This window comes from Sus scrofa, chromosome 14, assembly GCF_000003025.6.
Source record: "Sus scrofa isolate TJ Tabasco breed Duroc chromosome 14, Sscrofa11.1, whole genome shotgun sequence".
Lineage (NCBI taxonomy): Eukaryota > Metazoa > Chordata > Mammalia > Artiodactyla > Suidae > Sus > Sus scrofa.
Window position 1 is genome coordinate 49,006,664 of NC_010456.5, and position 24,524 is coordinate 49,031,187.

General features: G+C 57.5%; 2 gene segments (V, D, J or C); both read left to right on the forward strand.

Moving 5' to 3' along the window:
* Positions 1–1,096, forward strand: part of LOC102158332 — a 247,703-nt gene extending 246,607 nt beyond the window's left edge. Inside the window, 1 exon segment of the C gene segment in view lies at positions 640–1,096. Coding sequence covers positions 640–959 — 320 coding nt within the window.
* LOC110256717 lies at positions 2,209–4,213 on the forward strand. The segment is given in 2 exon segments: positions 2,209–2,454; positions 3,757–4,213. Coding segments are annotated over 2 exon segments (381 nt in total).

Here is a 24,524-nt window from a genome sequence, read left to right on the forward strand (position 1 = left end):
TATACTGGGTTCCGCACAACTTCCCTGAACAAGGGGCCCTCCGAACAGACACAGACGCAGACCCAGGCTCAGCACAGAAAATGCACTGACACCCAAAACCCTCATCTGGGGGCCTGGCCGGCATCCCGCCCCAGGACCCAAGGCCCCTGCCCCCTGGCAGCCCTGGACACGGTCCTCTGTGGGCGGTGGGGTCGGGGCTGTGGTGACGGTGGCATCGGGGAGCCTGTGCCCCCTCCCTGAAAGGGCGGAGAGGCTCAAGAGGGGACAGAAATGTCCTCCCCTAGGAAGACCTCGGACGGGGGCGGGGGGGTGGTCTCCGACAGACAGATGCCCGGGACCGACAGACCTGCCGAGGGAAGAGGGCACCTCGGTCGGGTTAGGCTCCAGGCAGCACGAGGGAGCGAGGCTGGGAGGGTGAGGACATGGGAGCCTGAGGAGGAGCTGGAGACTTCAGCAGGCCCCCAGCTCCGGGCTTCGGGCTCTGAGATGCTCGGACGCAAGGTGAGTGACCCCACCTGTGGCTGACCTGACCTCAGGGGGACAAGGCTCAGCCTGGGACTCTGTGTCCCCATCGCCTGCACAGGGGATTCCCCTGATGGACACTGAGCCAACGACCTCCCGTCTCTCCCCGACCCCCAGGTCAGCCCAAGGCCGCTCCCACGGTCAACCTCTTCCCGCCCTCCTCTGAGGAGCTCGGCACCAACAAGGCCACCCTGGTGTGTCTAATAAGTGACTTCTACCCGGGCGCCGTGACGGTGACCTGGAAGGCAGGCGGCACCACCGTCACCCAGGGCGTGGAGACCACCAAGCCCTCGAAACAGAGCAACAACAAGTACGCGGCCAGCAGCTACCTGGCCCTGTCCGCCAGTGACTGGAAATCTTCCAGCGGCTTCACCTGCCAGGTCACCCACGAGGGGACCATTGTGGAGAAGACAGTGACGCCCTCCGAGTGCGCCTAGGTCCCTGGGCCCCCACCCTCAGGGGCCTGGAGCCACAGGACCCCCGCGAGGGTCTCCCCCCGCGACCCTGGTCCAGCCCAGCCCTTCCTCCTGCACCTGTCAACTCCCAATAAACCGTCCTCCTTGTCATTCAGAAATCATGCTCTCCGCTCACTTGTGTCTACCCATTTTCGGGCTTGCATGGGGTCATCCTCGAAGGTGGAGAGAGTCCCCCTTGGCCTTGGGGAAATCGAGGCGGGGGGGGGAGGCCTGAGGCATGTGCCAGCGAGGGGGGTCACCTCCACGCCCCTGAGGACCTTCTAGAACCAGGGGCGTGGGGCCACCGCCAGAGTGGAAGGCTGTCCACTTTTCCCCCGGGCCCCCAGGCTCCCTCCTCCGTGTGGACCTTGTCCACCTCTGACTGGCCCAGCCACTCATGCATTGTTTCCCCGAAACCCCAGGACGATAGCTCAGCACGCGCCAGTGTCCCCCTCTGAGGGCCTCTGTCCATTTCAGGACGACCCGCATGTACAGCGTGACCACTCTGCTCACGCCCACTCACCACGTCCTAGAGCCCCACCCCCAGCCCCATCCTTAGGGGCACAGCCAGCTCCGACCGCCCCGGGGACACCACCCTCTGCCCCTTCCCCAGGCCCTCCCTGTCACACGCACCACAGGGCCCTCCATCCCGAGACCCTGCTCCCTCATCCCTCGGTCCCCTCAGGTAGCCTTCCACCCGCGTGTGTCCCGAGGTCCCAGATGCAGCAAGGCCCCTGGGACAACGCCAGATCTCTGCTCTCCCCGACCCCTCAGAAGCCAGCCCACGCCTGGCCCCACCACCACTGCCTAACGTCCAAGTGTCCATAGGCCTCGGGACCTCCAAGTCCAGGTTCTGCCTCTGGGATTCCGCCATGGGTCTGCCTGGGAAATGATGCACTTGGAGGAGCTCAGCATGGGATGCGGGACCTTGTCCTAGGCGCTCCCTCAGGATCCCACAGCTGCCCTGTGAGACACACCACACACACACACACACACACACACACAAACACGCATGCACGCACGCAGGCACACACGCTATTGCAGAGATGGCCACGGTAGCTGTGCCTCGAGGCCGAGTGGAGTGTCTAGAACTCTCGGGGGTCCCCTCTGCAGACGACACTGCTCCATCCCCCCCGTGCCCTGAAGGGCTCCTCACTCTCCCATCAGGATCTCTCCAAGCTGCTGACCCGGAGAGGAAGGGGCCTGGGACAGGCGGGGACACTCAGACCTCCCTGCTGCCCCTCCTCTGCCTGGGCTTGGACGGCTCCCCCCTTCCCACGGGTGAAGGTGCAGGTGGGGAGAGGGCACCCCCCTCACCCTCCCAGACCCAGACCAGCCCCCGTGGCAGGGGCAGCCTGTGAGCCTCCAGCCAGATGCAGGTGGCCTGGGGTGGGGGGTGGAGGGGGCAGGAGGTTTATGTTTGAGGCTGTATCACTGTGTAATATTTTCGGCGGTGGGACCCATCTGACCGTCCTCGGTGAGTCTCCCCTTTTCTCTCCTCCTTGGGGATCCGAGTGAAATCTGGGTCGATCTTCTCTCCGTTCTCCTCCGACTGGGGCTGAGGTCTGAACCTCGGTGGGGTCCGAAGAGGAGGCCCCTAGGCCAGGCTCCTCAGCCCCTCCAGCCCGACCCGCCCTCTTGACACAGGGTCCAGCTAAGGGCAGACATGGAGGCTGCTAGTCCAGGGCCAGGCTCTGAGACCCAAGGGCGCTGCCCAAGGAACCCTTGCCCCAGGGACCCTGGGAGCAAAGCTCCTCACTCAGAGCCTGCAGCCCTGGGGTCTGAGGACAAGGAGGGACTGAGGACTGGGCGTGGGGAGTTCAGGCGGGGACACCAGGTCCAGGGAGGTGACAAGGCGCTGGGAGGGGGCGGACGGTGCCGGGGACTCCTCCTGGGCCCTGTGGGCTCAGGGTCCTTGTGAGGACCCTGAGGGACTGAGGGGCCCCTGGGCCTAGGGACTTGCAGTGAGGGAGGCAGGGAGTGTCCCTTGAGAACGTGGCCTCCGCGGGCTGGGTCCCCCTCGTGCTCCCAGCAGGGAGGACACCCCAGAGCAAGCGCCCCAGGTGGGCGGGGAGGGTCTCCTCACAGGGGCAGCTGACAGATAGAGGCCCCCGCCAGGCAGATGCTTGATCCTGGCAGTTATACTGGGTTCCGCACAACTTCCCTGAACAAGGGGCCCTCCGAACAGACACAGACGCAGACCCAGGCTCAGCACAGAAAATGCACTGACACCCAAAACCCTCATCTGGGGGCCTGGCCGGCATCCCGCCCCAGGACCCAAGGCCCCTGCCCCCTGGCAGCCCTGGACACGGTCCTCTGTGGGCGGTGGGGTCGGGGCTGTGGTGACGGTGGCATCGGGGAGCCTGTGCCCCCTCCCTGAAAGGGCGGAGAGGCTCAAGAGGGGACAGAAATGTCCTCCCCTAGGAAGACCTCGGACGGGGGCGGGGGGGTGGTCTCCGACAGACAGATGCCCGGGACCGACAGACCTGCCGAGGGAAGAGGGCACCTCGGTCGGGTTAGGCTCCAGGCAGCACGAGGGAGCGAGGCTGGGAGGGTGAGGACATGGGAGCCTGAGGAGGAGCTGGAGACTTCAGCAGGCCCCCAGCTCCGGGCTTCGGGCTCTGAGATGCTCGGACGCAAGGTGAGTGACCCCACCTGTGGCTGACCTGACCTCAGGGGGACAAGGCTCAGCCTGGGACTCTGTGTCCCCATCGCCTGCACAGGGGATTCCCCTGATGGACACTGAGCCAACGACCTCCCGTCTCTCCCCGACCCCCAGGTCAGCCCAAGGCCGCTCCCACGGTCAACCTCTTCCCGCCCTCCTCTGAGGAGCTCGGCACCAACAAGGCCACCCTGGTGTGTCTAATAAGTGACTTCTACCCGGGCGCCGTGACGGTGACCTGGAAGGCAGGCGGCACCACCGTCACCCAGGGCGTGGAGACCACCAAGCCCTCGAAACAGAGCAACAACAAGTACGCGGCCAGCAGCTACCTGGCCCTGTCCGCCAGTGACTGGAAATCTTCCAGCGGCTTCACCTGCCAGGTCACCCACGAGGGGACCATTGTGGAGAAGACAGTGACGCCCTCCGAGTGCGCCTAGGTCCCTGGGCCCCCACCCTCAGGGGCCTGGAGCCACAGGACCCCCGCGAGGGTCTCCCCCCGCGACCCTGGTCCAGCCCAGCCCTTCCTCCTGCACCTGTCAACTCCCAATAAACCGTCCTCCTTGTCATTCAGAAATCATGCTCTCCGCTCACTTGTGTCTACCCATTTTCGGGCTTGCATGGGGTCATCCTCGAAGGTGGAGAGAGTCCCCCTTGGCCTTGGGGAAATCGAGGGGGGGGGGGAGGCCTGAGGCATGTGCCAGCGAGGGGGGTCACCTCCACGCCCCTGAGGACCTTCTAGAACCAGGGGCGTGGGGCCACCGCCAGAGTGGAAGGCTGTCCACTTTTCCCCCGGGCCCCCAGGCTCCCTCCTCCGTGTGGACCTTGTCCACCTCTGACTGGCCCAGCCACTCATGCATTGTTTCCCCGAAACCCCAGGACGATAGCTCAGCACGCGCCAGTGTCCCCCTCTGAGGGCCTCTGTCCATTTCAGGACGACCCGCATGTACAGCGTGACCACTCTGCTCACGCCCACTCACCACGTCCTAGAGCCCCACCCCCAGCCCCATCCTTAGGGGCACAGCCAGCTCCGACCGCCCCGGGGACACCACCCTCTGCCCCTTCCCCAGGCCCTCCCTGTCACACGCACCACAGGGCCCTCCATCCCGAGACCCTGCTCCCTCATCCCTCGGTCCCCTCAGGTAGCCTTCCACCCGCGTGTGTCCCGAGGTCCCAGATGCAGCAAGGCCCCTGGGACAACGCCAGATCTCTGCTCTCCCCGACCCCTCAGAAGCCAGCCCACGCCTGGCCCCACCACCACTGCCTAACGTCCAAGTGTCCATAGGCCTCGGGACCTCCAAGTCCAGGTTCTGCCTCTGGGATTCCGCCATGGGTCTGCCTGGGAAATGATGCACTTGGAGGAGCTCAGCATGGGATGCGGGACCTTGTCCTAGGCGCTCCCTCAGGATCCCACAGCTGCCCTGTGAGACACACACACACACACACACACACACACACACACACAAACACGCATGCACGCACGCAGGCACACACGCTATTGCAGAGATGGCCACGGTAGCTGTGCCTCGAGGCCGAGTGGAGTGTCTAGAACTCTCGGGGGTCCCCTCTGCAGACGACACTGCTCCATCCCCCCCGTGCCCTGAAGGGCTCCTCACTCTCCCATCAGGATCTCTCCAAGCTGCTGACCCGGAGAGGAAGGGGCCTGGGACAGGCGGGGACACTCAGACCTCCCTGCTGCCCCTCCTCTGCCTGGGCTTGGACGGCTCCCCCCTTCCCACGGGTGAAGGTGCAGGTGGGGAGAGGGCACCCCCCTCACCCTCCCAGACCCAGACCAGCCCCCGTGGCAGGGGCAGCCTGTGAGCCTCCAGCCAGATGCAGGTGGCCTGGGGTGGGGGGTGGAGGGGGCAGGAGGTTTATGTTTGAGGCTGTATCTCTGTGCGATAGGTTCGGCGAGGGACCCGTCTAAGTGTCCTCCGTGAGTCCTTTACTTTCTTCTTTCTTTCTGGGCAGGATTTGAAATTAAATTGTCTTTTTTTTTAATTTTCCTTTTTAACTTGGACTGGGATTGAATCTCTCTGTTGCATGCAATCCTCACTCTTTTAGACTTTTGACTCTTTTGGAATGCATTTGGGCACTGGTGAAATGCCACCGTTGACAGTCCTGCTCTGCCTCTTGTCACCCTGGCCTTCTCCAGCAGACCTTCTCCCTTGGATTGTGAGCAATAGAGTCTTCATATTCCCTTGAGGGGTAGTTTCACTCTCACTGAGATCATGCCAGTGTATATTTTGGTGGAGACCTCTGGCACGTCCCTATACTTAGTGCTCTTGTCTGCCCCATGCCAGCCCAGCCCCTTGCACCCACTCCCCTGCCTCCTCATGATCCCCAGAGTCATGTCTGAGCTCCTTGCCTGCATTGGGGTCTCTATGGTCTGCGACTGAGGCAAGAAAACCCCTCGCCAATGGATGGTACAGAATGCCATCCTATATGAGGACACATGGGAGGGACTAGGGGAGGGTCCTGGGGATGGAGCATCTTCAGGCAGACAGAAGCCTCTGAAGGATGAGAGGTCATGGCTGATGCCAGCAGCACTGGGGAGCACAGGGAGGCTGGTCGAGGTATGATGACGTATGAACCTGACGAGGCCAAACAGCGGGCCCAAAGCCCCCAAGATTAGAGCATTGAGACTCTGCCAATGGGATCACATAAGGGTCTCTCCCTGCCCCACCCGGGTCCACCCCAATCCTTTCCCTGCACCAAACAACTGGTAATAAAATGTCCTTATTGCCATTCAGAAGTCATGCTAAGTTCCTGGTGGTCTAATGGTTAGACCACCGCTGCCACCCAGGTTCAATTCCTGGTCTGGGATCTGAAATCCCACATCAACCTGCTGCACACTGTGGCCTCCCTTCCACCCGGCAAAAAGAAAGAGTGCATGGAGCTCCCTGGTGGTTCAGGGGGTTAAGAATATGGCATTGTAACTACTGTGTCTTGGGTCACTGTTGTGGCACAGGTTCTATCCTTTACCTGGGAACTCTCTCATGCTGCAAAACACGACCCCCCCCCCAAAAGCATGTGGTCTGCTCATTTTTTCCCTTGTCTCTCATATTTATTTATTTAGGCCCACACCTATGGCATATGGATGTTCCCAGGCTAGGGGTTGAATTGGAGCTACAGCCGCTGGCCTAAGCCAGAGCCACAGCAACGTGGGATCTGAAACGCAATCTGCAACCTACATCACAGCTCACAGCAATGCCAGATCTTTAAACCACCGAGCAAGGCCAGGGATCGAACCCGCATCCTCATGAATCCTAGTTGGGTTCGTTAACCGCTGAACCACAATGGGAACTCCTGTCTTTCACATTTAATTCACAACCTCTCCAGGATTCTGGGGGTGGGTGGGGAATCCTAGGCACCCACTGGGAAAGTAATCCAAGGGGAGAGGCTCACGGACTCTAGGGATCGGCGGAGGAGGGAAGGTATCTCCCAGGAAACTGGCCAGGACACATTGGTCCTCCGCCCTCCCCTTCCTCCCACTCCTCCTCCAGACAGGACTGTGCCCACCCCCTGCCACCTTTCTGGCCAGAACTGTCCATGGCAGGTGACCTTCACATGAGCCCTTCCTCCCTGCCTGCCCTAGTGGGACCCTCCATACCTCCCCCTGGACCCCGTTGTCCTTTCTTTCCAGTGTGGCCCTGAGCATAACTGATGCCATCATGGGCTGCTGACCCACCCGGGACTGTGTTGTGCAGTGAGTCACTTCTCTGTCATCAGGGCTTTGTAATTGATAGATAGTGTTTCATCATCATTAGGACCGGGTGGCCTCTATGCTCTGTTAGTCTCCAAACACTGATGAAAACCTTCGTTGGCATAGTCCCAGCTTCCTGTTGCCCATCCATAAATCTTGACTTAGGGATGCACATCCTGTCTCCAAGCAACCACCCCTCCCCTAGGCTAACTATAAAACTGTCCCAATGGCCCTTGTGTGGTGCAGAGTTCATGCTTCCAGATCATTTCTCTGCTAGATCCATATCTCACCTTGTAAGTCATCCTATAATAAACTGATCCATTGATTATTGCTTCTGTTTTTTTCCATCTCAAAACAGCTTCTCAGTTCAGTTCGAATTTTTTATTCCCTCCATCCACCCATACTTTCCTCAGCCTGGGAACCCTTGCCCCCAGTCCCATGCCCTCCTCCCTCTCTGCCCAGCTCAGCACCTGCCCACCCTCACCCTTCCTGTCACTCCCTAGGACTGGACCATCCACTGGGGCCAGGACACTCCAGCAGCCTTGGCTTCATGGGCTCTGAAATCCATGGCCCATCTCTATTCCTCACTGGATGGCAGGTTCAGAGATGTGAAAGGTCTAGGAGGAAGCCAGGAAGGAAACTGTTGCATGAAAGGCCGGCCTGATGGTTCAGTACTTAAATAATATGAGCTCTGAGCTCCCCAGGAACCAAAGCATGGAGGGAGTATGTGCCTCAGAATCTCTCTGAGATTCAGCAAAGCCTTTGCTAGAGGGAAAATAGTGGCTCAACCTTGAGGGCCAGCATCTTGCACCACAGTTAAAAGTGGGTATTTGTTTTACCTGAGGCCTCAGCATTATGGGAACCGGGCTCTGACACAAACACAGGTGCAGCCCGGCAGCCTCAGAACACAGCAACGACCACAAGCTGGGACAGCTGCCCCTGAACGGGGAGTCCACCATGCTTCTGTCTCAGGTACCACCAGGTCACCATCCCTGGGGGAGGTAGTTCCATAGCAGTAGTCCCCTGATTTCGCCCCTCGGGCGTGTAGCCAGGCAAGCTCCTGCCTCTGGACCCAGGGTGGACCCTTGCTCCCCACTACCCTGCACATGCCAGACAGTCAAGACCACTCCCACCTCTGCCTGAGGCCCCCTTGGGTGTCCCAGGGCCCCCGAGCTGTCCTCTACTCATGGTTCTTCCACCTGGGTACAAAGAGGCGAGGGACACTTTCTCAGGTTTGCGGCTCAGAAAGGTACCTCCCTAGGGCTTGTCCACTGGGAGTCACCTCCCTTGCATCTCAATGTCAGTGGGGAAAACTGGTCCCATGGGGGGACTTAGTGCCACTGTGAGGCCCCTGAAGTCTGGGGCCTCTAGACACTATGATGATGAGGGATGTGGTGAAAAACCCCACCCCAGCCCTTCTTGCCGGGACCCTGGGCTGTGGCTCCCCCATTGCACTTGGGGTCAGAGGGGTGGATGGTGGCTATGGTCAGGCATGTTTCCCATGAGCTGGGGCACCCTGGGTGACTTTCTCCTGTGAATCCTGAATTAGCAGCTATAACAAATTACCCAAACTCTTAGGCTTAAAACAACACACATTTATTCCTCTGGGTCCCAGGGTCAGAAGTCCAAAATGAGTCCTATAGGCTAAATTTGAGGTGTCTCTGGGTTGAGCTCCTCCTGGAAGCCTTTTCCAGCCTCTAGAGTCCCAAGTCCTTGGCTCTGGGCCCCTCCCTCAAGCTTCAAAGCCACAGAAGCTTCTAATCTCTCTCCCTTCCCCTCTGACCTCTGCTCCCATCCTCATACCCTGTCCCCTCACTCTGACCCTCCTGCCTCCCTCTTTCCCTTATAAAGACCCTGCATGGGGCCACGGAGATAATCCAGGGTAATCGCCCCTCTTCCAGCCCTTAACTCCATCCCATCTGCAAAATCCCTGTCACCCCATAATGGACCTACTGATGGTCTGGGGGTTAGGACGTGGACAACTTGGGGCCTTATTCATCTGATCACAACTCCAGTTCCCAGACCCCCAGACCCCCGGGCATTAGGGAAACTTCTCCCAGTTCCTCTCCCTCTGTGTCCTGCCCAGTCTCCAGGATGGGCCACTCCCGAGGGCCCTTCAGCTCAGGCTCCCCCTCCTTTCTCCCTGGCCTCTTGTGGCCCCATCTCCTCCTCCGCTCACAGGGAGAGAACTTTGATTTCAGCTTTGGCTCTGGGGCTTTGCTTCCTTCTGGCCATTGGCTAAAGGGCAGGTTTCTCCAGGTCTTACCTGTCAGTCATCAAACCGCCCTTGGAGGAAGACCCTAATATGATCCTTACCCTACAGATGGAGACTCGAGGCCCAGAGATCCTGAGTGACCTGCTCACATTCACAGCAGGGACTGAACCCCAGTCACCTACCCAACTCCAGGGCTCAGCGCTTTTTTTTTTTTTTTTCTTTTTGCCTTTTCGAGGGCCGCTCCCGCAACATATGGAGATTTCCAGGCTAGGGGTCTAATTGGAGCAGTCGACACTGGCCTAAGCCAGAGCCACAGCAACAAGGGCAAGCCACTTCTGCAGCCTATACCACAGCTCACGGCAATGCCGGATCCTTAACCCACTGAGCAAAGCCAGGGATTGAACCTGCAACCTCATGTTTCCTAGTCAGATTTGTTAACCACTGAGCCATGACGGGAACTCCCAGGGCTCAGCTCTTGACTCCAGGTTCGCAGCTGCCCTCAGAGCAATGCAACCCTGGCTGGCCCCGCCTCATGCATCCGGCCTCCTCCCCAGAGAGCTCTGAGCCCACCTGGGCCTAGGTCCTCCTCCCTGGGACTCATGGCCTAAGGGTACAGAGTTACTGGGGCTGATGAAGGGACCAATGGGGACAGGGGCCTCAAATCAGAGTGGCTGTCTCTCTCATGTCCCTTCCTCTCCTCAGGGTCCAAAATCAGGGTCAGGGCCCCAGGGCAGGGGCTGAGAGGGCCTCTTTCTGAAGGCCCTGTCTCAGTGCAGGTTATGGGGGTCTGGGGGAGGGTCAATGCAGGGCTCAGCCTTCAGTGCCCCAAAGCCTAGACAGTGAGTGCCTGGCAGGTGGCTTCCCAGGCCCAATCCCTTGACTGCCTGGGAATGCTCAGATGCAGGAACTGTCACAACACCTTCAGTCAGGGGCTGCTCTGGGAGGAAAAACACTCAGAATTGGGGGTTCAGGGAAGGCCCAGTGCCAAGCATAGCAGGAGCTCAGGTGGCTGCAGATGGTGTGAACCCCAGGAGCAGGATGGCCGGCACTCCCCCCAGACCCTCCAGAGCCCCAGGTTGGCTGCCCTCTTCCCTGCCGACACCCCTGGGTCCACTTCTGCCCTTTCCCACCTAAAACCTTTAGGGCTCCCACTTTCTCCCAAATGTGAGACATCACCACGGTTCCCAGGGAGTGTCCAGAAGGGCATCTGGCTGAGAGGTCCTGACATCTGGGAGCCTCAGGCCCCACAATGGACAGACGCCCTGCCAGGATGCTGCTGCAGGGCTGTTAGCTAGGCGGGGTGGAGATGGGGTACTTTGCCTCTCAGAGGCCCCGGCCCCACCATGAAACCTCAGTGACACCCCATTTCCCTGAGTTCACATACCTGTATCCTACTCCAGTCACCTTCCCCATGAACCCCTGGGAGCCCAGGATGATGCTGGGCTGGAGCCACGACCAGCCCACGAGTGATCCAGCTCTGCCAATCAGCAGTCATTTCCCAAGTGTTCCAGCCCTGCCAGGTCCCACTACAGCAGTAATGGAGGCCCCAGACACCAGTCCAGCAGTTAGAGGGCTGGACTAGCACCAGCTTTCAAGCCTCAGCATCTCAAGGTGAATGGCCAGTGCCCCTCCCCGTGGCCATCACAGGATCACAGATATGACCCTAGGGGAAGAAATATCCTGGGAGTAAGGAAGTGCCCATACTCAAGGATGGCCCCTCTGTGACCTAACCTGTCCCTGAGGATTGTACTTCCAGGCGTTAAAACAGTAGAACGCCTGCCTGTGAACCCCCGCCAAGGGACTGCTTGGGGAGGCCCCCTAAACCAGAACACAGGCACTCCAGCAGGACCTCTGAACTCTGACCACCCTCAGCAAGTGGGCACCCCCCGCAGCTTCCAAGGCACCCCAGGGCTCACCACAGCGGCCCCTCCTGGCAGCCCCTCACCCAGGCCCAGACCCTCTAAGATGGCACATCTAAGCCAATCCACCTCCTTGTCATTCCTCCTGTCCCCACCCAGGACCCTTCTCAGATGAAACCTTCGCTCCAGCCGCTGGGCCCTCTCTCCTGCCCCTCTGGCAGTTCTCCAGGGACTCCGCCTCCCACTCTCTGTCTCTCCCTGCACTCCTAGGAACAAGCGACCTCCAGGAAGCCCAGTCCAATTATCCCCTCTGTGTCCTCCCCAATCTCTGCCTCTGGGTGGATTTGAGCACCACATCCTGTTCTCTTCGACCTGAAACTCCTTGGCCCCGGTGTCCCTCTCCTGGGCCCTCTTTTCTCTCCTCCCCTCTTCCGTGCCCCGTTTGTTTGGTGTTACAGGCAGGCCCCGGGGAGCCGTCCCTCCAGCTGCTCTTCCTTGTCTGTCTCAGGAGCCAGAAACTGGCAGCATCTAAAAAGGGCTCCTGTTTCTTCATCTGCCCAGCTCCTAGCCCAACCAGGGCTCTGGCCTCACTCCAGAGGGTGGGCTCCAGAGGGCAGGGGTTGCACCCTCTTAGTGCCTCAGAGGCTCAGCTGGGTGCAGGATGGGGGGGCCCTCAGGGAGCCCCTCAGTGACTGCTGATCACTTACTGCAGGACTGTTCCCAGCTCTTCCCAATCATTGGAATGACAATACCTAGTTCTGCTCCATCATAGTGATGCAGGAAAAATGTTACTGAAATCCTGGTTCTTGTTTAGCAATCGAAGAATGAATTCCGCGAACACACAGGCAGCAAGCAAGCGAAGCCTTTATTAAAGGAAAGCAGATAGCTCCCAGGGCTGCAGGGAGCGGGGAGAAGAGCTCCCCACTCTCTATTGTCCTATAGGGCTTTTTACCCCTTAAAGTTGGGGGGATACAAAAAAAATAGAAGAAAAAGGGAGTTCCCGTCAGGGCACAGCAGAAACAAATCCAACTAGGAACCATGAGGTTGGGGGTTCGATTCCTGGCCTCTCTCAGTGGGTTAAGGATGCAGTGTTGCTGTGAGCTATGATACAGGTCACAGATGCAGCTCAGATCTGGCATTGCTGTGACTGTGGTGTAGGCGGCAGCTGGAGCTCTGATTAGACCCCTCACCTGGGAATCTCCATATGCTGCACGTGCGGCCCTAAAAAGACAAAAGACAAAAAAAAAAAAAAAAAAAAAAAATCAAAAAAAACATAGGGGGTTACCAACGTGGGGTCCAGAAAGATGTGGTTTTCTCCCATTGGCCTTGCCCAGTTACCTATATCAGTCCTTGTCCAACAGGGGTTTTAGGGGTGGAAATGCCCCATAAATTTTACGGTTTCTTTGCCCTTCTCTTCCTTTAGACTGAGTCACCATTGCTCTCATTCCTTTTCTATCAGTTGAGGAGTGGGTTAGAGATTAAGGTCCATGTGGTGGAAGGTACACTTCTTATAGTAAACAAGGCCTATGGGGAATTACTCTCTGGAGCCCTTAAACCACAAATGATAATCCATGGCCACATCAAAGAATGCATGAAGCCCATGCTCCTACACTGACTACCTGAGTTAGCATTCTGCCTCAACAGGACTGACCATCCCCAGCTCTGGGGCAGATATCCTCTCTCTGCCACAAGGGCAGTGACCCCCATGCTGTCTGAGGGTCACGCTTTACCCCCCCCCACCCCTGCCGTGACCCCCCAGACCACCCCAGGAGGTGGGCACTAATATCCCTCATTACCCCATAGATGAGGAAACAGAGGTTCCCCCGGGGTCCCACAGGTGCTCAGGGTCACATGCACCGTGGGCACCCAGGCCCCATCCCAAGGCCACCCTCCCTCCTCAGGAAGCTGTGCTGCGCTGGGCCAGAAGGTACTGCACACGACCCCTCAGCCTCTGGTGGTGGGAGGCAGCCTCAAGCCTCTGAGTGGGGGGGCACCCGGGCTCCTCAATCTATACTGACTCCTGGGGGTGGGAGAAGGGGAGGGGGAGTTGTGGCCTCTGAGTCCACTAAGCAAATCAGGGTGGGCAATGTGGGCCCATTTCAAGGAGGAGAGAACCGAGGCTCTGACAGCAGGCCGGGGGTCCAGGGACCTGCCCAGGGTCATAGGCTGAACTGCTGGCTGACCTGCCTGGGTTCTTTCCTTGGCTCCTCAGCCCTGTGTGATGTGACAGGTCATTCATTCACTCACTCGCTCATTCATTCAGCAAACCCTCAGTGAGCCCTGCTGGGAGCAGGTGCTAGGGGCAAGGAGACAGGACCTCTTGCCCTGGAACAGCTGAAGCACTGGGGGACAGGCAGTGGCAGGGAGGTGCGTGATCACCGCTGACCCCATTCCATCCTCCAGCCCCCAGGTCAGTTTCCACCCACCATTGACCCCACCATGTCCTCCATCCCCAAGGTCAGTTTCCCGCCCAAGGAGCATCTCCTTACACACTAGGGACAAAATTTCATGGCTGTCACTGGGCATCTCTCCACGCTCATCACAGCCCCTCTAGCAGCCTTGAAGTCCCTGTAGAGCCCTTCCCATTTCACAGAAGGGACAAGACTATGAGGGCCACACCGTGAGCCATGAGCCTTAGGCTGTGAGCCGGGACAGCCCCTGCAGGACTGGTGGCCTCAGGGCACTGGGTGGGGAGGGTGCACAGTGGGTGGGCCCCTTGTGGAATAGAGAGGAGTGTCAGGTCAGGGGAGGGGGCTTGGCCTGGCCCTGGCCTGCCTGGTGTGCAACCCTAGGCAGCCCCTCCTTCCCAGGCCTCCTACTTCCTGGAGGCCAAGCCTCAGGGAGGTAATTGAGTCAGGTGGGGGAGGGGGGGTTGTGGCTTTCTTCACAGCAGAAAAACAGAGCCCACAATAGTGTCCACTGAGACAGAGGGGTCCTGGGGGAGGGGAGGGGTCGGAGGTGACTGCTGAGCCCTGTGGGAGGGAGGGAGCAACTACTGAGCTGAGCTGGGTGACTCTCCCATCTGCCCCGCCCCCTGTGGGGCCAGCAGAGTCACCGAGAGAACATGACCCAGCCAGGCCTGGACAGGGGGACACCCATGTCCTTTACCCCACAGGGTTCACTGAGCCTATCTGCCCCAAGCCTATGTCTCCCTGGGACAGAGACCCTCACTCCCAACCACAAAGGTCTAAACTCAAGTTCCCAACAGCCTTGAAAATACAGCTTCCGGGGGCCTCCAAGGAGCAGTCAGCCGTCCACTGCCAGGCTCGCTGGCTCAGTGACACAGGACACATCCTGATGACGGTCCACCTGTCTCCAAGCAGGTTCTCCTCTGCCGATGGGGCAACGAGCTCCTCCTGTGGCTCCCTGGCTGGATGCGTGGGAGGCGGGGTGGGGGGGCAGGCGGTGTTCCTGGCCGCACACAAGGAGCACCCCCACCAGCATCCGAAGACGGGGGCCCGGTCTTTCCCCAAAACACTGCTTGCGGGAGACTTTGTGACGTTTCCAGGGGCCATGCTCCCTTCGGGCAGCTTGGGGGACTTCTGCTCCTATGTGGTCACCTGCAGGGACTCCCCCCGGGCCTTGGGGACAAACAAAGTGATGAGAGGGAGGGTTAGTGGGTCGGGGCAGGGCCAGTCTTTGGACCGGTTTATCTGAAAAGCCAGTTGGTCACCGGGAACCACAGCAAACCTAAACCCATTTGGCCAGGCATCTCCCAGGGACAGTCTCCCCCAGGATGCCGGGCCCAGGGGGGCTCCAGGGGTGACCTGCCTCCTGGATTTCCCTGATGCTCCCAGTTCGTGCCTCTGTCCAAGCATGATTTTTAATAGTGCCCCTTCCACTCCCAGAAATGTCCAAGTGTGGGCAATAAATTCTGGTCACCTGAGCTCAGTGTAACTGTTTGCTGAATGACACTTACTGTAACAGGTTAAAATGGGAGGCCCAAGGCCATGCAGAGCCATCGAAGGCTCTGTGTGTCCAGCCCTGATAGAAGCATCAGGATGGGGACTGTGGCCTCACCAGGGGCCACATCCAGGCGGTCACCATGGGGTTCCTGGTCTCCGTGGGCCTCGACTGGAGCCCCTGGTGTGAGCTCACCCATCCCAGCCTGTGAGAGGCCTGGATGTGGGCCTGACATCATTTCCCACCCAGTGACAGCACTGCATGTTGGGGCCTCTGGGCAGCCTTTTTCCCGGGGGAAACTGGCAGGAATCAGGACCACCAGGACAGGGGTCAGGGGAGAGGCGATGCTGGGCACCAGAGCCTGGACCACCCTGGGTTCTCAGCGATGGGCAACCCCGCCACCCAGGGCCCCGCCTTCCTGGGGAGACATCGGGGTTTCCAGGCCATCCTGGGAGGAGGGTGGGAGCCTCAGCTAGACCCCAGCTGGCTTGCCCCCCCATGCCCCGGCCAAGAGAGGGTCTTGGAGGGAAGGGGGACCCCAGACCAGCCTGGCGAGCCCATCCTCAGGGTCTCTGGTCGGACAGGGGCTCAGCTGAGCTCCAGGGTAGACCAAGGCCCTGCGTGGATGTGGCCAGTGTGGTCACTGCCCAGAGCAAAGCCACCTCTCAGCAGCCCTTTCCTGAGCACCTTCTGTGTGCGGGGACATCAGCAGTGGCAACACAGCCATGCTGGGGACTCAGGGCTAGAGACAGGGGACCAGCCTATGGAGAGTGGGTAGTGTCCTGCAGGGCAGGCTTGTGCCCTGGAGAAAACAAACCAGGGTGAGGGCCAGGGACGCTGGCCGGGTCTCACAGGGGTGATGGCTGAGCACAGAGGTGGCCAGGGGCTGGGACTGTCCTGACTCTGGGTTGGTGGCTGAGGGCCTGTGTCCCCTCTATGCCTCTGGGTTGGTGATAATGGAAACTTGCTCCCTGGAGAGACAGGACGAATGGTTGATGGGAAATGAATGTTTGCTTGTCACTTGGTTGACTGTTGTTGCCGTTAGCATTGGGCTTCTTGGGCCCAGGCAGCCTCAGGCCAGCACTGCTGGGCTCCCCACAGGCCCGACACCCTCAGCCCTGTGCAGCTGGCCTGGCGAAACCAAGAGGCCCTGATGCCCAAAATAGCCGGGAAACCCCAACCAGCCCAGCCCTGGCAGCAGGTGCCTCCCATTTGCCTGGGCTGGGGGAGGGGTGGCTCTGGTTGTGGAAGTTTCTGCCAGTCCAGCTGGAGAAGGGACCTGTATCCCAGCACCCAGGCCGCCCAAGCCCCTGCACCAGGGCCTGGGCCAGGCAGAGTTGACATCAATCAATTGTCAGAAGCGGCATCTTCTGCTCCAGAATCTTGTGTTTGTGCAGATCATACCCCCCTCCTCAGGCCCCCAGGAACCTTTCTAAGCCCCAGGCCCAGAGCTGCGGGTGACGGTGGACACAGCCAGACACTTGGAGCCCAGAGGAGCCTGGACATGGGACATGGGACATGGGACACGGGACACTGTGTGTCACACCTCACCTGCTACCCCCACACCTAGGACTCTTCAGGGGGGAGGTTGGAGGGGGAAAGAAATGGGGACCCTCACAATCCCTGCCCTGGGAGCCCCAGGTCTGGAGTAATACTGAGGAGCCTAGAAGCCCACCTATTCCCCTACAAGGCCTTGCAGGGTCCTTCTCCAGTGGACAGGACCTCAGACCATCAGTCACTCATCCATCTGTTCACACATGTGTCTGTCCATCAGTCTGTTCACCCACTCACTCACCCATCACCCTTTCATCTGCCATCCAACCAGTAAGCCTCTGAGGCCTCCTGGGGGTCCAGCTAGTGTGAGGCTCTCAGCTCCTTGTGCCCCAGGCAAGACAGGACTGGCCCAGTCAAGGCCAAAGTCAGACCTGGAGAGTGCCTGCCTCACCATGGAAAGAGGAGGGTTTCGGACATGGGGTACCCCAATCCCTGCCCAGTCTGCCCGGCTGGGCTGAGATGCTGAGGGCAAAGACAGGGCAAGAGGTGTGATAGATGGGCCAGCAGGATGAGGCCTGATGCCCCCTGCCCTGTGGGTGACCAGACTTCCCAACTCTCCACCCCAACATCCCCTAGGCCTCCTTGATGCACCCTCCAGGTTGACCCTCCCATTTTCTCCTCCTCTCCTCCCTGTCCTTCTCCACTGAGAGAGGTGTCCAGGCCATTCCAGGGCTCCAAAGTCCCAAGGGGAGTAGAGATGGGGGACCAATGTACCCAGCCACAGTTTCCTGAGTTCACCCCCAAAAGAACAAAAATCCCTTCCACCAGTGGGACTTCACCAGCTTATTCTCAAGGGACACTGCCAGTAGGTCCCCCAGCCCAGGGAAGCCAGGAGCCAGGCCTGCAAGGCCATGGCCACTGCACCATGTCACTTGACACATGAGGTATGCAGTGGCCAGTGAACAAGGGCCCCCACTCGTGAGCCCAGGGGAGTGTGGCTTTCGTCCCAGCCATGATCAATCAGCCCATCAACCACTGTTCACCTTCACAGTGAACACAATTCCCCGTGGGTTCAGGTCAGGTCAGGGGGTGAAGCTCAGTCAGGGAGACTTGGTCCTGCCCAGCCCGGGGCTCATGGCACCAACAAGATGCTACCCCACCAACAAATATCACCGGAGAAGACAAGGACAGGGGGTTCCTGGGGTCCTGACAGGGTCACCAAAGGGGGTTCTGGGGCAGCAGCAACTCCAGCCACCTCAGAACAGGGCCTGGAAGCTGTACCCTCAGGGCAGAGGCGGAGAGAGAAAGGGCCTCTTGGTGGGTCAGCAGGAGCAGAGGCTCAGAGGTGGGGGTTGCAGCCCCCCCTTCAGCAGGCCAACACAGTGAAGCAGCTGACCCCTCCACCTTGGAGACCCCAGACTCCTGTCTCCCACGCCACCTTGGTTTTTAAGGTAATTTTTATTTTATATCAGAGTATGGTTGACTTACAATGTTGTGTTGGTTTCAGGTGTACAGCAGAGTGATTCACTTCTACATAGACTCATATCTATTCTTTCTCAGATTCTTTTCCCATATAGGTTATTACAGAATATTGAGTAGATCCCTGCTGATTACCCATTTTTATAATTGTATATGTTAATCCCAAACTCCTAATTTATCCCTCCCCAGACTATGATTCTTTATATCTCTATCTGTCTCCTCTAAGTCACCCTAGGAGAGCAGAGGGGTCACGTCTGTCCTGTCCTGGCCCAGCCACCTCTCTCCACCCAGGAATCCCTTGCATTTGGTGCCAAGGGCCCGGCCCCGCCCTAAAGAGAAAGGAGAACGGGATGTGGACAGGACACCGGGCAGAGAGGGACAAGCAGAGGATGCCAGGGTAGGGAGGTCTCCAGGGTGGATGGTGGTCTGTCCGCAGGCAGGATGAGGCAGGAAGGGTGTGGATGTACTAGGTGAGGCTGGCGCATGGCCTGGAGTGTCCTGAGCCCTGGGAGGCCTCAGCCCTGGATCAGATCTGTGATTCCAAAGGGCCACTGCATCCAGAGACCGTTGAGTGGCCCATTGTCCTGAACCATTTATAGAACACAGGACAAGCGGTACCTGACTAAGCTGCTCACAGATTCCATGAGGCTGATGCCAGGGTTGTCACCCCATCTCACAGGCAGGGAAACTGATGCATATACTGCAGAGCCAGGCAGAGGCCCTCCCAGTGCCCCCTCCCAGCCTGTGGCCCCCCTCCAGTGGCTGGACACTGAGGCCACACTGGGGCACCCTGTGGAGATCTGGCCAGGCCAGAGAAGCCCATGTGGTGACCTCCCTCCATCACTCCAGCCCTGACCTGCCAGGGAGCAGAAAGTAGGCCCAGGGTGGACCCGGTGGCCACCTGCCACCCCATGGCTGGGAGAAGGGAGGGCCTGGGCAAGGGCCTGGGAAGCCTGTGGTGGGACCCCAGACCCCAGGGTGGACAGGGAGGGTCCCACACCCACAGCCATTTGCTTCCCTCTGTGGGTTCAGTGTCCTCATCTCATCTGTGGGGAGGGGGCTGATAATGAATCTCCCCCATTGGGGTGGGCTTGGGGATTAAAGGGCCAGTGTCTGTGATATGCCTGGACCATAGTGACCCTCACCCTCCCCAGCCATTGCTGTCACCTTCCGGGCTCTTGCCCAGGCCTGCCTGACATGCTGTGTGACCCTGGGCAAGATGATCCCCCTTTCTGGGCCCCAGCCTTCCTCTCTGCTCCGGAAGTGCTTCCTGGGGAAACCTGTGGGCTGGATCCTATAGGAAACCTGTCCAATTCCTGGATGCACAGAGGGGCAGGGAGGCCCTGGGCCTGGAGGGGCAGGGAGGCTCGAGGTGGGAGCAGGGTAGGGGCCAGTCCAGGGCAAGGAGGTGGGTGGTAGGGTGGCCCTGCCTGCAGCTGGCCACCCCTGGGAATCCCCAAGCTAAAGTTAACCCTGCGCTGGCTGAAACCAGAACTCTGGGTGACAAAATGGAGAAGTAAGGGGAAGAGAAACTGAGCTCGTGGTCAGTGGGGCGTGGAACTGGTGACAAACAGGGCCAGGTGTGGCCCGGGGTGGGGTCAGAGCAGTTTCAGGGCCGTAGTCGGATGTTTGTGCAGCTCACAGGTGGGGGTAGCAGAACTCTCGCCCCACCCCACCCCACCCCCACCCCCGACCCCACCCCCGCAGCCCCCTCCCAGCCAGGCCTGGGCCTGATGGTGCCCCGTGGCTGCCTCCTCACATCCTCCCTGAGCTCCATGATGCGTCCTAGAGTCCTGGAGTCCCAACCCCAAGGGATCTCAGAATGAGCGGCTGCTCTCGTTGCAAGCAGGCCCCCAGGGAGGGGGTGACCAGGGTCATAGAGCCTGTCAGCACAGGAGGGAGGGGTTTTGGAGGCCCAGTCCCAGGCCCCTCCTGCAGCAGACCGAGCAGAAGGGTGGGGGGGGCCCCACGCAGGAACCCCGACTTCCCAAGACCCTGTGATTTTGAGAGGCCCCTGGGAGACACAGGGGATTCACCCCCCTTTGACCCAGCAGCCCTGCTCATGGGAGTTCATCACCCGCCCAGGGCACAGAGGGGCGGAGGTCAGCCCTGTGTTTCCAACAGCGATGTGTTCAGAAAGGCTAAAGTCCACAGCTCCACATGGCCTTGCAGACATGCCGTGGACAGATTCCACAGCAGAGGACCGGGCAGGAGGTGGGGTGGGGGGGGACACAGGCAGGTGACAAGAAGAGGTCTCCTCTGAGCGCATCCTTGTGAAAAGGCCATGACTGAGTGCAGGTTAAAGTCTGGAAGATACACACCAACACACGGATGGGCATCCTCCCCGGCATCAAGATCAGATGTTTGTTTACTTTCTTCTTTATGTTTCTCTGTGCCTTTTGATTGGTCAAAGAACATGGACTACTTTTATTGTCAGAAAACAAAATGGTAAACTGATTTAAGACCAACGACCCTCTAAAAATGGTGTGGTAGAAGGTCCAAAGAGCATTGTGAAAATAACATTACCCCCAGGGGGTCACGAGGCAAGACCTGCCACATGCAAGCCTGTGTCTCTGTATCTGCACCCAAATCCATGTCCACATCTCTTACGTGGGGCTGCCTGCGAGGGGGACTTATAGGTAATGGTGGTTTTCATCTGGTACATTTTGCTGATTTTTTTTTTTACAATGATTACGTATATATTGGGTAATTATGAAAAACAGAAGTTTTATTTCACTTAAGTAAGGATATTCATTCCAAGTCATTCCACTTTCAACGACTATTTATTGGGAGTTCCCACTGTGGCTCCGTGGGATAAGAAACTGACTAGTATCCATGAGGATGCAGGTTCAATCCCTGGGTTAAGGATCCAGCGTGTGAGCTGTGGTGTAGGTCACAGATGCAGCTCTGATCTGGTGTTGCTGTGGCTGCAGTGGAGGCTGGCAGCTGCCGCTCTGATTCGACCCCTAGCCTGGGAATTTCCATACATCGAGAATGTAACCCTAGAAAGACAACAAAATAAAATAAAATAAAGTAAAATAAAATAAAGTAAAACATAAAAATAAATAAAATAAAATAGCAACTATTTATTGCTTGCTTGCTACCCTCCATGACAGGCCAGAAGCAGGTTGGAGATTACATTGATGGGAAGATAAGGAACTGTCCCTCTTGGACAGATGGATTTTTACCTCCTGACCAAATCCGCACTCTCCCAGCTCCAGCTCCACACCCAAGCAGAAGTTTCCTGAGCCTCTACAAACAGTTAAAAAGAGAAAGACAAAAGTTTAAGCAATTTCTGCAAAGAGCAACACGAAATTTCCTACAAAAAAAACTGAGCGGCATGGACAGAGTCCAGGATCAGCAGAGTTGGGGTGGAAAGCGGCGCTGTCTGAAGCAAACCAGAATAGACCTCAAGCGTTTTTACCTGTTCTTTGGACAGGAAGGACTATGTGGTAGAGCACGGTCTGTGTAGGTGGGATGACCTAAGGTGACAAACTTCTCTGCCACTTAGGTGACAATTTATCTTGGCAATTAATCTCTCTCCCCATGTTCTGATCTAGTCAATGCTGATGAGATTAGAGGCCACCTCACGTCTCCATGTTGAGGAATGCATGACAGAATGTACCTAAGTCCCTTAACAGAATGCCTGGTCCAGTGAATGGAAGAAAGAGGTTAGAAATTATTTTGAAAACTCATTCTTCACTACATCGAGTTTGTTCATTCCAATTATATTTATAGGAACTATAGGAGCTTGTATATATGTTTTTATTTATTTATTTATTTATTTATTTATTTATTTATTGCTTTTTAGGGCCAAACCCATGGCATATAGAAGTCCCCAAGGCTAGGGGTCTAATCAGAGCTACAGCTGCCAGCCTATATCACAGCCACAGCAACTCGGCAGCTGAGCCACGTCTGCGACCTACATCACAGCTCATGGCAATGCCGGATCCTTAACCCACTGAACGAGGCCAGGGATCCAATTTGCATCCTCACGGATACTAGTCATATTTGTTTCCACTGCACCACAATGGGAACTCCCTTGAACTCTCTTTTTAAACTCTCCACTTAAGGTCATTGCCAGCTATCAGTTCTGTAAGTGACACAGACGGCATACCTTAGCAGTTCACTCCTCACTTTCTCCACAGAAAAATTCAAGTACCCAATTCAGTGAGTGACCCAAAGCCCCAAATGGCAGGAACCCACCAGCCATTTTTCCAGCCTGCCTGCCTCCTGCCTCAGCTCCCCCTCCAGAATCATTGACAAAGGAAGAGGTGCAGCCTCCTTCCTGGGTCTGTAGACTCTGTGTCTCACCCCCAGCCTAGTGCCTGGCAACCTCAAGGTTCTCAGTAAACAAACTGAATGAGGAGGAGGGAAGGAAGGAAGATAAGGATGGGTGGTTAAGTGGATGAGTGGGTGGATTGGTGGATGCAGGGGTGGTGGGCAGTTGGGTGAGTAGACGGATGGGGATATAGGTGGGTGATTGATGAGTATGTAGGTGGATGAGTGGGTGAATGGTTAGAAGGATGGATGGATGGATGGTGGATGGGTCGATGAGTGGGTGGACTGGGTGGATTTGTGGGTTCACGAGGAGGTTAATAGTTGGATGGGTGGTTAGAAGGATGGATGGATGATTGATGGACGGGTAGATGGGTGGATTGGTGGGTTCATGGGTAGGTTAGTAGTTTGATGGGTGGATGGATGGATGGTTGGGTAGATCCTAATCATGAGAAACAGAACCTTGGTTCCCGACAGTTCTGAGGAAAGGGACTGAACCCAACACTCGTGTTCCAATCCAAGCTCTGATCCTGACTGTTTGATGTTTGGCCATTTCCTTAAAACCTCTAAGCCTTGTCCCTTCACAGGCAAAGAGGTGAGTTAGGGTTAGGGTTAAGGCAGGTGTTAGCCCCTACCCTATCCACCACACAAACTGCAGGAAGAACACTTAAAGGACACGGGCATGAAGATGCTTTAGAAACCTGAGAGGCTTCTCCGGTGCTCTTGGCGTTGGAAGCAACTTGCAGGGCACCCGGCTGATCACCTCCTGGATAACAGCTGTGGGAAGAGCCTGAGCTTGGGGCCCAGACAGACCTGGGTTCCAGTCCTGGCTCTACCACTTACCAAATGTGCGACCTTGAGCAGGTGACTGTCTCCATGGTCTCCCTGTCATGTGGAGGTGATGACAGTGGCACCTACCCCTCAGGGGCTTTGAGAAGATTCTGGGGGCTAATTCAGGAAAGCACTCAGCACAGCACCCAGCAAGGGTGGATGATGACTCTGAGGTCAACCATTTGGGGGTCACGAAGAAGAAGCCCCATTCCCCCCACTTCTCCACCTCAGGGTATCCTGGAAACCTGGAGGTGTTTCAGAACATCTCACTCAGGGCTTCCAGAAACTCTGATGTGTATCTGTGAAAATGTGCATTGTGGGGAGAGGTCCAGGGCTTTGTGCTGAAAAGAGCCCATGACTCACAGAAGGCTTACCATACTGATCTAATCTAAGACCTTTGTTAAGGAAACAGAGACTCAAGGCCCATCTAAGACCACTCGGGGGTCAGGGGACAGCAAAGCACACAGGCATTCAGTCCAGCATGAGACCCTCCCTGCCCAGGAGCCGGGGCCTGCCTTAGAACACAAACCCTGAGATAAGATTACTGTCACCTGGTAGCAGCATGCAGCAGTGGGGAATGGCGGGAGGACCACAGCAGCCACTGTTTGGACTGAGCAGTAGGATTGCGGGGGACTTTCAACTTTCTTTTTAAATTTGTCTGTCAAGGTTGTCATGAGAGGGCTTTAACAAGAAATTAAAGTCGAGGGAGAAAGAGGTAGTGGCTGGTGGCAAAACATCTCCCCCACACTCCCAAGGGACCTGTAGTTCATGAGCCTGTGCTAAAAACAATCAACCCAAGGAGAGGCCCAAAGAGGGGAAGAAAGTTAATCAAACACGAGTATGACTGGATGGGATAATCCAGGGAGGGAACTGCAGGGCCTGGGACAGATCTGTGTTCCATCTCAGAGCTATCTTAGCAGAGAGGTGCAGGGGCCTCCAGGGCCACCAAAGTCCAGGCTCAGCCAGAGGCAATGGGGTGTCGATGAGCTACAGGACACAGGCGTCAGCCCAGTGTCAGGGAGAATCACCTTGTTTGTTTTCTGAGTTCCTCTTAAAATAGAGTTAATTGGTCTTGGCCTTACGGTTTACAATAACAACTGCACCCTGTAAACAACGTGAAGAG